The sequence below is a fragment of the Phalacrocorax carbo genome, chromosome 22 (assembly GCF_963921805.1).
Source record: "Phalacrocorax carbo chromosome 22, bPhaCar2.1, whole genome shotgun sequence".
Classification (NCBI taxonomy): Eukaryota; Metazoa; Chordata; class Aves; order Suliformes; family Phalacrocoracidae; genus Phalacrocorax; species Phalacrocorax carbo.
The window spans coordinates 3,500,937-3,514,917 of NC_087534.1; the positions used below are offsets into that span (position 1 = coordinate 3,500,937).

Consider the following 13,981-nt stretch of genomic DNA (forward strand, 5'->3'; position numbering starts at 1 on the left):
GGAACGGGCGATGCGTCACTTCCGCCGCGCTGAACCAGCGCCGACCCGGCAGGGCGGAAGTTCCGGTGGGAGCGCGTCGGGGGAGCCGGGAGGAGAGCGCGCGCCGGGCCCGCGGGAGAGGTGCGGGGCGGGACGTACCACCGGGGGGGGGCGGGGGGGGTCCGTGAGGGCCGGGCCACCTCCACTGCCGGGGAGGGGGGGGGGCGCGGGACCGGGGCGGGTGAGGGGCCTGTTTCTCGCCGCGCTGCCGGTGTGTTAAACGGGCGGTTTGGGAGGGGGGGTTCCGTCAGAGAGGCCGGAGATCCGGGGCTCCCCCCTCCCCCCGCCCCGGTGTGGCTCTGGTTCCCGCCCGTGGATCCCGGGAGGGTCCTGGCGGCCTCGTGCTCGGCGGAGCACGTTGCCGGTAACGGGGCCGCCCTCCCGCTGCAACACCCCTCCCCCTCCCGCGCCCAGGGGCCTCCCGCGGGGGGGGGCACGAGACCCCTCCGAGCTTCCAGCCTTTAAGAAAACCCCCCAAAATCCCCATTTCTACAGAAAACGAGTTCCCGTTCCGGCCGCGGCGGGTGGGAACCGGCGGGGCGGCCGAGCGGGGCTCGGGCTGGCCCTCGCCGTCATCCTTCCCGCTTCCCGGTGGGATTCCCCCAGCCTCCCGTCGCCTTTCCCTCCCCCGCGCCGGTTCGGGCCTGCGGGAGGGGCCGGGGCACGTTAACGAACGCTAAGGAACGTTCCCGTTCTGAGGTACGCGGCAGCGAGGCGTAACCCGGGAGCCAGGGCCGGGGGCTCCCCCCCGGTGTGACCCCCGTGGGGAGCGGGAGCCCTGGGGCCGCCTCGGGCACAAGTCCATCTCTTTTCGTGCCCGGGTGGTTTTTCTGCAGGCACAGACCCGTTTTGGGGGGGCTCCGTCCTCCCCCGTGTTACGGCTCGGCCTTGGGGCTGCTTTTGCTCAAGCTGTTCCTGCGGCGGCAGCCGCGGACCCTCCTGTAGGAACCCCGGGAGTGGGGCAGAAATACCCCGGAGAAACCTGGGGTGTCTCCAGGGGGTGACCGTGGGGTGCTTCAGGCAGCCTTGACCCCAGAACCCCTCCTTTCCCTGAAGCCTCTCTGAATAAGGCAAAGACGCGAGTCTGTGTCGGCTCAGGGAGCACGTTTCAGCGTCTCCATCTGTCATGGAAGATGCTTTTATTTATGGCTCTTCTTGCCAGGATTTTGGCAGGTGCTGTTTTCCCTCGGTGGTTGTTTTGACCCTGGAGTACACACGAGCACGTGGGCTGTGTGTCTGTGAGGTTCGCCAGACCCGAGGAGCTTGTTGTTCCCGGTGTTTTTATTTGAGTCGGGGAAAACCAGCTGACAAACAGTTGGTGAAACGAGTCGGGCAGGTTTTGGCCCAGGCTGGCAGAGGAGGAGGCTGTTTCTGTTGGGTAAGGCTGTCTGCCGGGGTACCGGGGGTTTGGGGGGGCTTTGGGTGGCCTCGTGCCATCCAAAACCCTCTGGGGATGGTGCTCGCTGTGAGAGGTGAAGACTCGAGCGGACCGTGGGGTCTGATCTTGTTCCTGGCAGTAGCTCAGAGGCTGGTCTCGCTCCTGGGAGATGATGGCAGCGCTGTAAACGAGCTCTGATCTAATTAGTCCTGGGCGGTAAGCGGGGGTTAGGGCCCGTCACGTGAGGCACGGTAGTTTTACTGATTTGCGCCGGACTGGGAACAAACACCATCAACTGTCGTGTCTGACGGAGGTGTCTGTGGGGGCTGTTAGCTCTGCCGGAGCCGCCGGCCCTGCAGGTGACCGGGATCCAGGAGGTGACAATCCGCCCTTCGTGCTGGCAGGAGACCATTGCGGTGGGGACAGTGGCGGTGGCCTGGGCTGGCTGCCCGGTGGGGAGGGACGGGGATGCCATCGCTGGGGGGGCGCAGGCTCTGGGAGGCAGCGCTGGGCTGGGTCTCAGGCCGGTGCCTGAACGCTCCTGTTTATCCTCATCCGGCTCCATAAAAGAGGGCTGGACCTTTTATTAGCGCTGTAAGGCCCGTGCTGCTGCCTGCTGCGTGCCGGGGGCCGGCGTTTCCTGCTTCCCCATCGGAGCAGATGTGGGTCAGGCTCCTCCTCGGCTCCGCTGGCAGCCGGGAAGGGATGCTGAGGCTGCGCGCCGCCCGGCCGCCCTCTGCCCACGTCGTTACAGTCACAGAAATAACTTTGGCTTTGAGGTGTAACAGAAAGAGCTAATTTTAACACTTCCAGCTCCCTACGCGCGCATCCCAGCTCGCACGCATCTGGTGCTGCGATGTGGGAAGCGTTTTCTGCTTCCTGGCTCTCCGGCTTTGCCAGGCCAGGGACGGAGCAGGGCTGTCCCAAGGGCTTAGACATCAAAGTCTTCGTGTACTCTTCAGTTTTTCCCCTAAATAGCTGGTCCCTCTGGAGCATATTGTTGCCGGGTGGGGAAAGAAGGGAGTATTTTCCTACCTTACGTTTGTCCCTCTGTCCCACAGGTGCCAGTGTCTGAGTCCCTCTCGGTGTATGTGTGGTAACAACATGTCTGTCCCCCTCCTCGCTGATGCAGTGACTGTCTCAGGGGCAGAGCGGGAGACTGCTGCGGTAAGGGCCGGACCCCTCCTGCCTCCCCTGCTTCTTCCCTTTTAGCAGTCTTGAAGATTAGGAGCTGCTTCCGTGGGGTTCGGAGGGTGCATCAAAGGGGATGCAGGACCAGTGAGTTCTTATCTTGCTGGGGAGAGGTCCTTTGGGCTGGGCTGTTTGTTACTGGTGCTTGGCCCAGTGTGGAACCACAGGCACAGCCTCACAGCTAGGCATGACCTGCAGGGAAGTGAGTGGGAGTTGGATCTGATTTGGCTATTTTAGCTTTTGAAAGAAAATCCCCCAAAGAAAATCCTCCGTTCTTCCCTGGGGCCCCACAGGCTGCCCTCCCTCTGCTCTCCGTTGCTTAGGGCTGCTCAAGTCTTAGATGAAAAGCCTGTAGAGGTGGGTTTTGTGAGTCCTTGGCAAGCTCGGCCTCCGCTCAGCATGGTGCCGTGCGGCCTGGCAGGATGATCTGTTGCTCCCTGGCTCTCTGCTATGTTGGGCAGCCAAGGGGCCGATGACGCCCATGAACAGGGCCTTGACAGCAGGCTCTGTGGCATGATGATGATGATGTGCCTGTTCCACCCATCCGTCATGCTCAAAGCTGCAGAGACATGTCATTAGCATCAGCTAATTTCTGCCTGTTTGAGTCTCCTCTAGTTAGTGACTAAGTGGCCTTCTGCCGCTTCCCTGCGAGCCCAGCCCTGCCTCTCTCCCAGGACACCGGCTGTCGCACCAGCTAATTCTTTTGTTTTTCTGCTTAATTTAACAGGTCATTTTTTTACATGGCCTTGGAGACACGGGGTGAGTATTCCCGGAGCCAGCTCTGGCTGTGACGCATAGTTTGCTGAACGTGGGCCCGGGTCTGGCTGTTTGCTGCGAGCGCCGGTGCTGCTCTCCCCAAGGGGCAGCTCCAAGATCTGTCTGGGGCTTTGAGCTTGATCCGATAGCCGTGCCTGCGCCACCCTCACAGGGAATCGCTGGCCAGCAGCTGTCTGCACTTGAATATTTATGATCCCAGCAGCCTGGCAGCCCCCCGCCTCCTGCGGGTTTGATTTTCTGCTTTCTTTAAGGCAAGCAGATAAGCGCTGCGGTTTTTCCAGTCCTTGGGAGCTGGGTTGTGTCTATGCGAGTGCATCCCTCTAATGTGCAGGGCCACCTTAGAGGGCAGCGTGAAATACAGCAGTAACAAAAGGCTTCTCCCTCCTCCCTTGCTGACAGCAGCTCCTCTGTCTCCAGCTGCAGGGCTTTGTGTGCTGCCTTTGCCCTGCCGCAGAGGAGATCTGTGCCAGGGATTTACCCTGGGATTCAGGCTGCTGGGGTGGGCAGGACGTGGTAGAACAACATCAGGGCAGGGGCAGGGGTCCAGCGGCCTCGGAGAAAACCTGTCCTTGGGGGAAATCCCTCACCTTCGCCAGCATCCTCCAAAATGCTACGGCAAGCCTTGAACTCCCTTTCCTCTCTCCCCAGGCACAGCTGGGCTGATGCTCTCTCCTCCATCCGCCTCCCTTACGTGAAATATATTTGCCCTCATGCGTAAGTGCCATCCTTGCTTTGGGAAGGGCCTTGGCGGGATCGGGGGGGCTGTGGTGCTGGTGCTTGCTGCTGAGACTGTTCGGGGAGGCAGATGGTGGCCTGTGCCCTGACCTAGCCACGGGGCTGTACAGTGAGGCTTGCTCTCCTGCTGTGGCCAGTTTATTCAGGGCCCCAGCCCTGGCATTTTCTGCCTGCAGGCAGAGTGGTTCCCCACAGAGCTGATCAGTGTGGGAGCTGCTGCTCCGAGTCTGTTTTCTCCCCTGTCTTGTCCTTGCCTCTCCCCAATGGCTGCAGCGAAAGCCCAGAACACTGAAGCTCCTTCCCCATCCCCCTGATCAGGCAGGAGGGGGCTCAGAAAGGGAAGGAAACGGTCCCCGATGTGTCCCCCATGTCGGTAGCAGCCCATGCATTGGGGCACTCACCGGGCTGGGAAAGCTCCACCGCAGTGGCGTCCCCGGCAGCAGGGCCTTTGCTTCCCAGCGTCTGTCTCAGCAGCAGAGGCGGCTGCTCTGTCAGCATCTCCCAGCTCAGTGGCAGCAAACAGGAGAGGGATGCAGGTGCTCTCCTCCCCAGGCAGGCCACTTGGCAATGCCGTGGAGCTGCCGGCTCAGCCAGGATCCGCTCGGGGCTCATGGCTGATATCTGGGGTCACCTTGCAGCCCCCAGGCTGGGTCTGGTGGCACTGACCCGCTGCTTTCCCTTGGGAGAGGTTTCCTGCAGCTGCAGCAGGAGGGCCGGTCACCCCACTCCCCTTGGCTCGGATTTTCGTATCTTGCACTTGAATTAAAACACCCGAACGGTTTTCTCTGCAGGCCCCGGATCCCAGTGACCCTCAACATGAAGATGGTTATGCCCTCCTGGTCAGTGCTTTGGGCAGCAGGGAGGGGGTGGGACCCTTTTGAGGGTGTATTTTGTGGAGTGAGAGGGATGGGGGGACTGAGGAGCCAAAATCCACTGCCCTGTAGGAGTCAGGGGGAGGGCAGAGCACACCCAGCTCCCACCTCCCCGCACCCTGGGTGCTGGGAGAGGTTTGGGACTGACCCTGCTTCTTCTCCCAGGTTTGATCTGATGGGGTTGACTCCAGATGCACCTGAGGATGAAGCTGGGATCAAGAAAGCTGCAGAAAACAGTAAGAAGCTTTGGGGAGAGGGAAGCACTGAGCTCCTGGGTGCCTCTCCCTCACTGGGACAGGAGCACATGTCTTCCTTCCACCTCTCCTTCCTTTCTTCTCTCCTGCGACCCCAGCCCACCTCCAGCCTGGCTGGAGCCAAGTGTGTTTGGTCCCTGGGACCTCTGGCACCTGCCCCCTCCCTGATGTGTCCTGTGTGTACCCACAGGCCTCGGGCACTGCTCTTCAGCCCCCTCCACCTTTCACTGACCCATTTCTCTGTCTTCTTCCAGTTAAAGCAATTATTGAGCATGAGATGAAGAACGGGATCCCACCCAACCGCATCATCCTGGGGGGCTTCTCACAGGTGAGCCGGGCTGCAGGGGGCTGAGGCAGAGCAGGCTGAGGGTTGGGTTCCCTCTTCCCCCTCTGAAGATACCCCTCAAAGGGAGCAGCCATGGCAGGGGCATGGGTGGATGCTCCGAGCTCTGGATCCCTCCATTGCACTAACAGGCCTTCCTCATCTGCTGCAGGGCGGTGCCTTGTCGCTGTACACAGCTCTCACCTGCCAGCACCAGCTGGCCGGCATCGTGGCGCTCAGCTGCTGGCTGCCGCTGCACAAGGCCTTCCCGCAGGTACGCTGTGCTGCTGCTGCCCCACGCGTCCGCAGGGTGGGTCAGTGGGGTGGATTTTCCCATCTGGAGTTTGCTGCAGTGGGAGCCTGGGGCTGCTGGAGACACCAGGTGCCTGTGGTGGGGGTTTAATCCCATGCCCCTGCGGCAGGTGAGGGCACAGGAGAAATCAGGGCTCTGCCTCCAATCTGGTGTGGGCATCTGCAAGCCGATCTGCCCCCCAAGCCTTCTTGTGCCCACCAGGCAGCAGCTGGGTCCTGGTAGCAGGGCGGCAGGTGCTGTGTGAGCAGCTCTCCTATGTGAGAAGAGGAGGGGAGCCCTCCATGAGGAGGGGAGCTGCCAGGTGATGTGCATCAGGATGCAGATAAAGCACCTGCCCCATTCCCCACTGGGGATCTCCTCTTCTGGGCACCCCTGAGTGCTTCCCTCCTCACTGCAGGCAGCGAATAACGGTGTGAACAAGGACATCGCCATCCTGCAGTGCCATGGGGAGATGGACCCCATGATCCCCGTCCGCTTCGGGGCCCTCACTGCTGAGAAGCTGAAATCTGTTGTCACCCCCGCCAAGGTGCAGTTCAAAACCTACCCCGGCGTGATGCACAGTTCCTGCCCTCAGGTCAGTGCCTCGGGGCGGGGAGAGGGGACGGGGCTGTCAGGGGCTGGTGTCACCTTTGGGACCGACCCCAGCACAGTGGGACCCGCAGGGCAGGGAAATTGTTGAGTCCAGAAGACAGGGGATGTGTTTATTCCCCGATTCACCGCAGGGAAGCCACACAGCCCTCGTACCCCCATGCTTGGGACAATGCAGGGCCCTTGAGGAGCCCCGGCGTGACGGGCTCTGTGCTCTCTGCAGGAGATGATGGCGGTGAAGGAGTTTATTGAGAAGCTGCTGCCCCGGATCTAAGCGGAGCCATTCGAGACTGTTGCAGGGAAGGACGCCGAGGTCGCAGCCACCAATCTTTCCCCCGTGACCCGTCCGCTGCAAATGGAAGCCATGGCACCCCACTGCACCTCCCGCCGCACCCCTGGCCCCTGCCTCTTCCCGTCTCCTCGCGCCACATCCTGTCCACTGGGGGTGCCCCGTCTCTCCCTGCTGCTCTCGGAGCTGAGATTGGAGCTAAGGCGAGTCTTCGAGTGGCCTTTTCTCTCCTCTTGCTCCGAGCGGTTTCTACAGGGGTCACCATCCCCTCGACTCCCTGTTCAGGCACCGCAGTGCGTGGGTCTGGCATGGCACTGGCGAGGGCTTTTTGTTGAGTTTGGGGTTTTTTTTGTAACAGTATCAGGGGTAGGATATGCCCCTGTGCGGTGGGAGGAGCAGTACGGGCACAGGGCAGGGCTGGGGCACTCTCCGGGGCTCAGAGCAGCCCATGCTCCTCCTCTGCCCTCGGCCCGTCCTCTCCGCGGCTGCTCTCGGCCTCCGCTCAGGTGATTCACGGGTTTTCAATCAGAGCTCAGGAACCCGGGACTCTCCTGCAAATGCCTCAAGGCCCAGAGAGAGGCTCTGCTCTGGGCCCGTACTGCCAAAGGCTGCCCCGTCTCCCAGGGCCAGCAGAAAGGCGTCCGCGCAGCCCCTGCACCTCCTCGCACGGGCCCCGGCCCCCGCCCTGTCGCACACGCACACTCCCCAGCGGGCTCGCCCCGCGCTCCAGCAGCCTCAGCCCTCCGCTTGTGGCAGCTTTGCCCTCCTCGAGATAATCGCCTCCTTCCTCTCCTCTTGTTGCTTTTACAATCTCCTCAGCCCAGCGGGGTGTCTCAGAGGTTCTCTCTGCACCCTCAGAGCCCCAAAGCGCTGCCGTTTACAGCCGGCGTCCGAACGGCTTTGCCACGGAGCCTGCCTGGCGCTGGCCTGGTCCTTAACGTCTGTCTTGCTGCTACTTCTCCTTCCCTTTGGACTCGGGCTGGCTCAGGGAGGGAGAGGAGAGGCGAGGAGAGGCCCCCAGGGGTGGCCCCTGGCGCAGCTGGAGGAAGCAGGTTTGCTCCCAGCCATCATCTCACCAGCATTTAATGCCCGGGTGCCACCGTGCCCCGTCCTGCAGGGCAGCGCGGGGGTCTCTGCGCTCCCCAGGGTGAGGGCTGTGGGCTTTGTCGGCCTTTCCATGTACAATCGCAGGTTTCCCCTTGCCCGGCTGGCTGGAGGCTGCAGCCAAGGCTTCTCCTCCCTTGAGCCGGTGGCCCGGCCGTGCTGGTGGCCGTGGCTGGCTGGGGCACGGGGCCGGGACTGTCCCCAGCAGCAGAGCAGCTCCCCAGGCCCCGAATGTCTGCTCCATGGGTGGGCTCCTGGGTGCCCCCTCTCTCCCTCTCCCGCAGGGCCGAGGGCACTTGCTGTTGAGCAGCGCTGCCCTTCTCACCTCTCCTCCATGGGCTGAGCCCACAGCACTGTTGGGCCCTTCTGGGCTGGAGCTGTACATGTCTTTTAAAAAAAAAAAAAGAAAACAAAAACCACCACAAAACCACCCCCCCCAAGCCTAAGGGCTATCGTCCCTCCTGCGTGCTCCGGCTCTGTGCGGGTCAGTGCCCGGCGCGGCCCCTCGCCCCGCAGAGCCCTGCCGAGGCCGGCACCTCCCGGAGGGTGAGGGCTGCTCCGGGGAGGGCAGGCGTGGGGCTTGGCGCCGGCACCTCTGCTCCAGCCGTGCCCTCCCCGCCTGGGATGTGCAAAGCAATAACCCGCTCTCCGGAGAGTCGGATCTGTCGGACTCATCCTTGGTTGGTTTCTCGGGTTGTTTTGGGTGGTTGAGGTTTGGGGTTTTGGTTTTTTCTTTTTTTTTCCCCATCCCTTGTAGGAAGTCTTAAACCAGCAAAACTGCTGCTGGTGTCAGGGGGAGCCCGGCTCTTCCCCTTGCTTGGGGTTCAGTCCTGCTGTTTCTTCTACTTTGTCTGTTTTAAAGCTGCTGTGTCCTCCCCTCCCTGTGCTCGGCGGGCGGGGAGGCGAGAGGGGCTGGCTGGGATGGGAACGCAGCTCCCTGCAGGTTACCTGAGGGCTGGCAGACGGACAGACCGACCTATTTGACTGTGAACTGGAACCGTGTGCGGAGTGGGGGCCCGGGACTCGTGGCCATCCTTGGGCACGGCGCGGGTGGCTGCGCTGGCCCCTTTGCAGATCATTCCTGTTCGCTCCCCACCTGAGCAGCACGCGCCTGGCCGGGGCCGTGCTGAGGACCTGGGAGGGAGAACGGCTTCTCTCCATTCCTCAATACAGCTTTGGTTTTTTTTTTCTTCTCTCTTTTGTCTTCCTTGTAAATGTTTGGGGTTTTTTGTCTTTTTTTTTTTTTGTGTGTGTGTGTTCCACAGAATCAGAAACAAGGTTAAATAAATTGTAAACCTCTCCCAGAGCTGAGCTGGCGTCGTTCATGGCTGGGCAGGAAGCGCCCGCAGCACCTCTGGAACGGAGGTTTGGGGGGAGCGGATTAGCACAAGGCCCCAGGGTGTGTTTCTCAGAGGGCGGCAGCTCTGGCTGAGGGGGAGCAGAACAGAGCTGCCACTTAGAAAGTAAGAAAGTTTATTTAAAAACAAATCAAAAGCTCAATTCATAATTTAGTAGCATAAGTTATTAATCTAACTGACAGCAAATGGGGCTGACTGCGTCATCACTGCCTAACGAAGCCGTTAGAGCTGCCAGTAATAAATAGGACCAGTATTTGACAGCCGAGCAGAGCCTTCTCCTGGGCAGCCTTTGGCAACATGATTATGGAAGTGGCTGCCACAGGCAACATGGAAGCAAAACCAGGCACCAGGCAAATCTAGCAGCAGCGGGGGGGGGGGGCTTGGTCCCCAAAACAACACTGCGAGGGGCAGGGGAGATGAGAGGGGGCAGCCCTGGCAGCTATCAGGGCCTTCTCCCATGGGAAAGGAGCTGTGGTGGCCTTGGCAGGTGACTGGTCCCTGCAGGAATGGGTGGGTCTGGGGGTTCCTGAGGCCATGAGGTAGGTGCTCAGCAGCCCTCTCCAGGGCAGGGGGTGCCCCAGCCTCCACCCGAGACCAGGAACATCCTCAGCTCCCCACGCTGGGGGCCACTGAGCGGGGAATGGGTGGTTTCCTTTGGAGTTTGGGCTCAACAGGGCTCATGTTTGAGTGCTGGGCACAGGGAGGGCCCCAGAGCAGCCCCAGCAGCGGCTGGGGGGCCCAGCCTCTCCCTGCTGGGGCTGGCACCAGCCCCTTCACATTCCCATGAGGGGATTTTGTGCCCTGGGTGCCAAAGCTGGACCCTGGTTCTGTTCTTCCTTGTGCTCCTGCTCTATGAGATGCAAAGGACCTGGAGGGGGATGAGGAGTGGAGAGGCTGAGGAAGCTCCAGCCTTCCTGCCCCATGCAAGAGGCAGGAGAGGGAGCTGGACCTGCACCCAGGGTGATGGCAGCCGTGCTCGCTGGGGCCGTGGTGAGAGGTGGGCAGGGCTGGCCTGTGGTGGCCCATGGCGGCCAGGCGAGCCCTCGGGCCATGGTTCAGTTCTTGCTGAAGCCTGTGGGATTCTGCAGCTGCCACCGCCACAGGTCCTCGCCTGCAATGGGGAGAGAGCAGCAGTGAGGGGGGGGTCAGAAGAGGGGCAGCCGGTGGCACATGGCCTGCCGGGGAGGGGCGGGATGCTCGTACACATCTTGTCCAGGCCAAAGGCAGCTCTCCAGCCCAGCTCGCGCTCAGCCAGCGCCGGGTTGGCGTAGCAGGCAGCCACGTCTCCCTCGCGCCGGCCCGTGATCTTGTACTTGATCTGCAGGGAAAGCGGGACTGTGGAGTTTGGGGGCTCCCGGCTCTCAGCAGAGGGGACTCATCAGAGGCCAGGGAGCTGAAGGATCAGGGCCAGGGGCTGCCGCAGACACAGGCACAAGGGCTGTTGCGGCAGCGATGGCTTGGGGTGGCGAGGCAGGGCTGGTGGGAGCAGCTGGCTCTGCGCCCGTGGCCCTGCAGGCTGCGAGTTAGACCTCACCTCCCTTCCTGAGGCTTTCTCCATGGCCCGGACCATCTGCAGGACAGAGTAGCCGGTGCCTGTGCCCAGATTGTAGATCTGGGAGGAGGATAAGGGACATGGGTCAGCTTCTTTCGCAAGGGGAGAAGGACCAGGCCCTCTTTAGCTTCCCCGGGGCTGGAAAAGCCCAGCCCTGGCCCAGCCCCAGAGCCCCAGCAGGGTTGACCGCACCCCAGACAACGGCCCTCTTGGTACCTTGCAGCCGCAGTTCTCCTCGAGCTTCTTCAGAGCAGCGATATGGCCCTTCGCCAAATCCACGACATGGATGTAATCCCTGATGCCTGCAGGGACACAAAGGGTGAGCACAGAGCCCTCCTGCGCGGGGCGCAGCCAGGCCGGGGAGCTGCGACGGCTGCCCCCGGGGATGGGGTGTCTCTGTTCCACCCGTTCTGTGACGCACCTGTTCCGTCGTCTGTCCTGTAGTCATTCCCGAACACGCTCAGGAATTCCCGGCGCCCCACTGCCACCTGCGCAGAGGGACAAGGCCACGAGAGCCCCATCAGCCTGTGCACCCCCCATAGGCACCACAAGCCAAGGGGTCCTCAAGGGCTGCAATGGGGTGGTACCTGCGCCACATAGGGCATGAGGTTATTTGGGATCCCCTGAGGATCTTCCCCGATCATGCCTGACTCGTGGGCTCCGATGGGGTTGAAATAGCGCAGGAGAACAGCGTTCCAGTCCTGGGGAGACACACAAACATGGCTGCCTGGGGAGGGTGTAGTGCTGTGCGGCACTGCCCTGTCACCCCAGCACGCTCCAGCAGGAAAAGACCTCAGTTCCCAGCCCTGCGTGCCTTGGGGCAGCTCCTCACCCTCTCTGCTTTGCAGAGATCTCGAATCATCTCCTCGATGAAGTACTTGGATTTGCCGTAGGGGTTGGTGCAGCCTCCAACGGGGTGGTTCTCATCCAGGGGCAGGTACTTGGGGTCTCCGTAGACGGTGGCAGAGCTGCTGAACACGATGTTCTTCACGCCGTGGGCTTTCATGGTCTGGGGAGCAGGGACCAGCCGCCACTGAGCCAGCAAGCTCCGTGCCCTCCAGCTCAGCCCTCTGCCACCAGCAGCTCCCACCCTGCAGGCACCATTACACCCCTGGGACCGGGCCTGGGCACGGGGAGCACTGCAGGGGCCAGGCTGCCCGCCAGCACAGCCACCCCAGAGCAGGATCACAGTCACCCAGCACCCGTATGGCCCTGAGCACCATGCTCTGCCCCCTGGCTCCACTCACCTCCAGCAGCCGGATGGTGCCAGTGAGGTTCACCCTGTAGTACTCCAGGGGCTTCTGCACAGACTCCCCCACTGCCTTCAGCCCCGCAAAGTGCATCACAGCTGAGAAACGGTGCTGCAGAGGGAAAAAAGAGCTTGGTGTTAGTGCCACAGCAATAGGAGATAGAAGCTCCAGGCAGAAACCAGACAGAAGTCTCCCCAGAGTTTCATTCAGCCAGCCCGTGTGGCCTCCATGGCCCAAGGAACATTTGCTGGTTGCAGCATTTCCTCAGCACCGTCCTCCCCACTCAGCTTCTGCCCAGTCCACATCTCCCTCCTGGCTCCCACCCCCAGCACAAACCCCTCTCACCCCTCAGAGCCCACAAGGCCACCCCGGCATGGCAGCTCTTGCTCTCACCTTACTGAAGAGCTGCTGCAGCGCTGCCTCATCAGTGATATCCAGCTCCTGGAAGAGGATGGGCTGGCGCACGATCTCCTGCACACGCCGGAGGCTCTCCGGGAGCTCATCTGCCCCTGGGGAGACAGAAGGGGGTGAGGCACTGGGATAACTGGAGGTCCCAGCACAGGCTGAGAGTGGCTGAAACCCTCGTATGGGAAGGGATGAAGGCTCTCCATACCTCGGATGGCATTGTGAAAGTTGTCTATGACCACAGGGACATAGCCAGCCTCCACCAGCTCCAGCACACAATGACTGCCAATGTAGCCAGCTCCGCCGGTCACCAGGATCTTCTCTGCCATGGCTCCCTGGGGGAGGAAAGGCCCGTCAGTGCTGCACTGTGTGCAGCAGTCTGGGGTGGGCACGACAAGCGGGGGCCCTGGGAGGGAGCGGGCAGGCAGGACTCGGACACTGTCACGTCAGCGCTGCCTCTAGGCACTCCCTGCGCTTGGCCTGGCCAGAGAGGAACAGGCCGGGCAGGTTGTAGCACACCCTGCTGACATGGTTCACACCTCCCGGACAGGGAGGGTTTATCTGACACTTGTCACATACTTGTTCTTCCTGTTAAATCCAGTCAAGATCCTGGTGTTGCCCATATCCCACAGCACAAATCCCTGAGGCTAATTCACCCCTAAGCACAAGGGAAGGGAGTCATCTAAAGGTATTAACTTGGGTGGTCTCCTCAAGGGGCATCAGCTCTGCCCTCTTCCCCCGCCGCCGTTCCCTGTTTTTTTCTCCAGCTCTGAAATCCCCTCTGTACGACAGTCCCAGCGCTCCCTCCAGCCTCCCTTCCCCTGCCCAGCACCGGCCCCGTTCCCGCCCCGCTTCCCAGGAGGGTGGGCATCGGAGCACCGCAGGCTACAGGAACATTGGCTGCCACGCTCCGAGCGGCAGCCTGGAAGCAAACCTGCAAGAGAAACCCCGTCCCTGCGAACAGGGCAGCAGCTCCTGCCCCGTGGGCAGGAAGGAAAATCCACTTCGTTACCAAGGCATGTGGAGGCAGCACAGGGGAAGTTTCCACCCTGGGTGACTTTAGTCACTCTCAGAGCTGCAGCTCGGGCTGAAAATCAACCTGAAACCCCTGAACTGCCCTGCCCTGGGTCTGCGGCTGGCCCCAGGGCTGCGAGGGCAGCCAGCGAGGGCAGCTCCGGGGGAGGCCGGCGCCTGAGCCAGGCAGGCGAGGGCTGCAAAGCCAAACCCAGGCTGCCTCTAGCCAGGCAGGTGAGCAGGGAGCGGGACGGGGCAGGGGCCTGCGGGACAGCGCGTGCTCGTGGGCCGGGCGCGGGGTTACCGCGGGTACCCCTGGCTCGGGGTTTACCTGAGGAGCCGGGACTGGGGCTGCCTGGGGGGCCGGGGGTCTCCTGAGGCATTACCTGTGGGGTCGGGGTCGGGTCCAGGGCTGACCTGGGGGGCTGGGGCCGGGGGTTCCCCCAGGGGCTGGATTTACCTCATGGGCTGGGGGTTCCCTCAGAGGCCGGGCCGGGCCGTGGGAGCTCCACGTTAAAGGAGGGCACAGCAGCAGCAGCT

General features: G+C 62.1%; 2 protein-coding genes across 2 annotated transcripts; one reads left to right on the forward strand and one right to left on the reverse strand.

The window, feature by feature from the left end:
* The first annotated feature begins 15 nt into the window (after positions 1–15).
* On the forward strand, positions 16–9,168 carry LYPLA2 (lysophospholipase 2). Its single transcript, XM_064471279.1, has 10 exons — positions 16–120; positions 2,479–2,584; positions 3,336–3,367; positions 4,034–4,099; positions 4,912–4,959; positions 5,158–5,228; positions 5,501–5,574; positions 5,741–5,842; positions 6,279–6,455; positions 6,693–9,168. Exons 2-10 carry the CDS (start codon positions 2,507–2,509, stop codon positions 6,741–6,743), a joined length of 699 nt encoding a protein of 232 aa, XP_064327349.1. The 5' UTR covers positions 16–120; positions 2,479–2,506; the 3' UTR covers positions 6,744–9,168.
* A 972-nt stretch (positions 9,169–10,140) lies between these two features.
* GALE (UDP-galactose-4-epimerase) lies at positions 10,141–13,851 on the reverse strand. The gene is made up of 11 exons (XM_064471276.1): positions 13,828–13,851; positions 12,636–12,762; positions 12,416–12,531; positions 12,020–12,133; positions 11,605–11,781; positions 11,360–11,473; positions 11,194–11,260; positions 10,989–11,074; positions 10,755–10,832; positions 10,424–10,538; positions 10,141–10,331 (listed from the first exon to the last, which is right to left on the reverse strand). Exons 2-11 carry the CDS (start codon positions 12,754–12,756, stop codon positions 10,276–10,278), a joined length of 1,044 nt encoding a protein of 347 aa, XP_064327346.1. The 5' UTR covers positions 12,757–12,762; positions 13,828–13,851; the 3' UTR covers positions 10,141–10,275.
* Between the last annotated feature and the right edge of the window lie 130 nt (positions 13,852–13,981).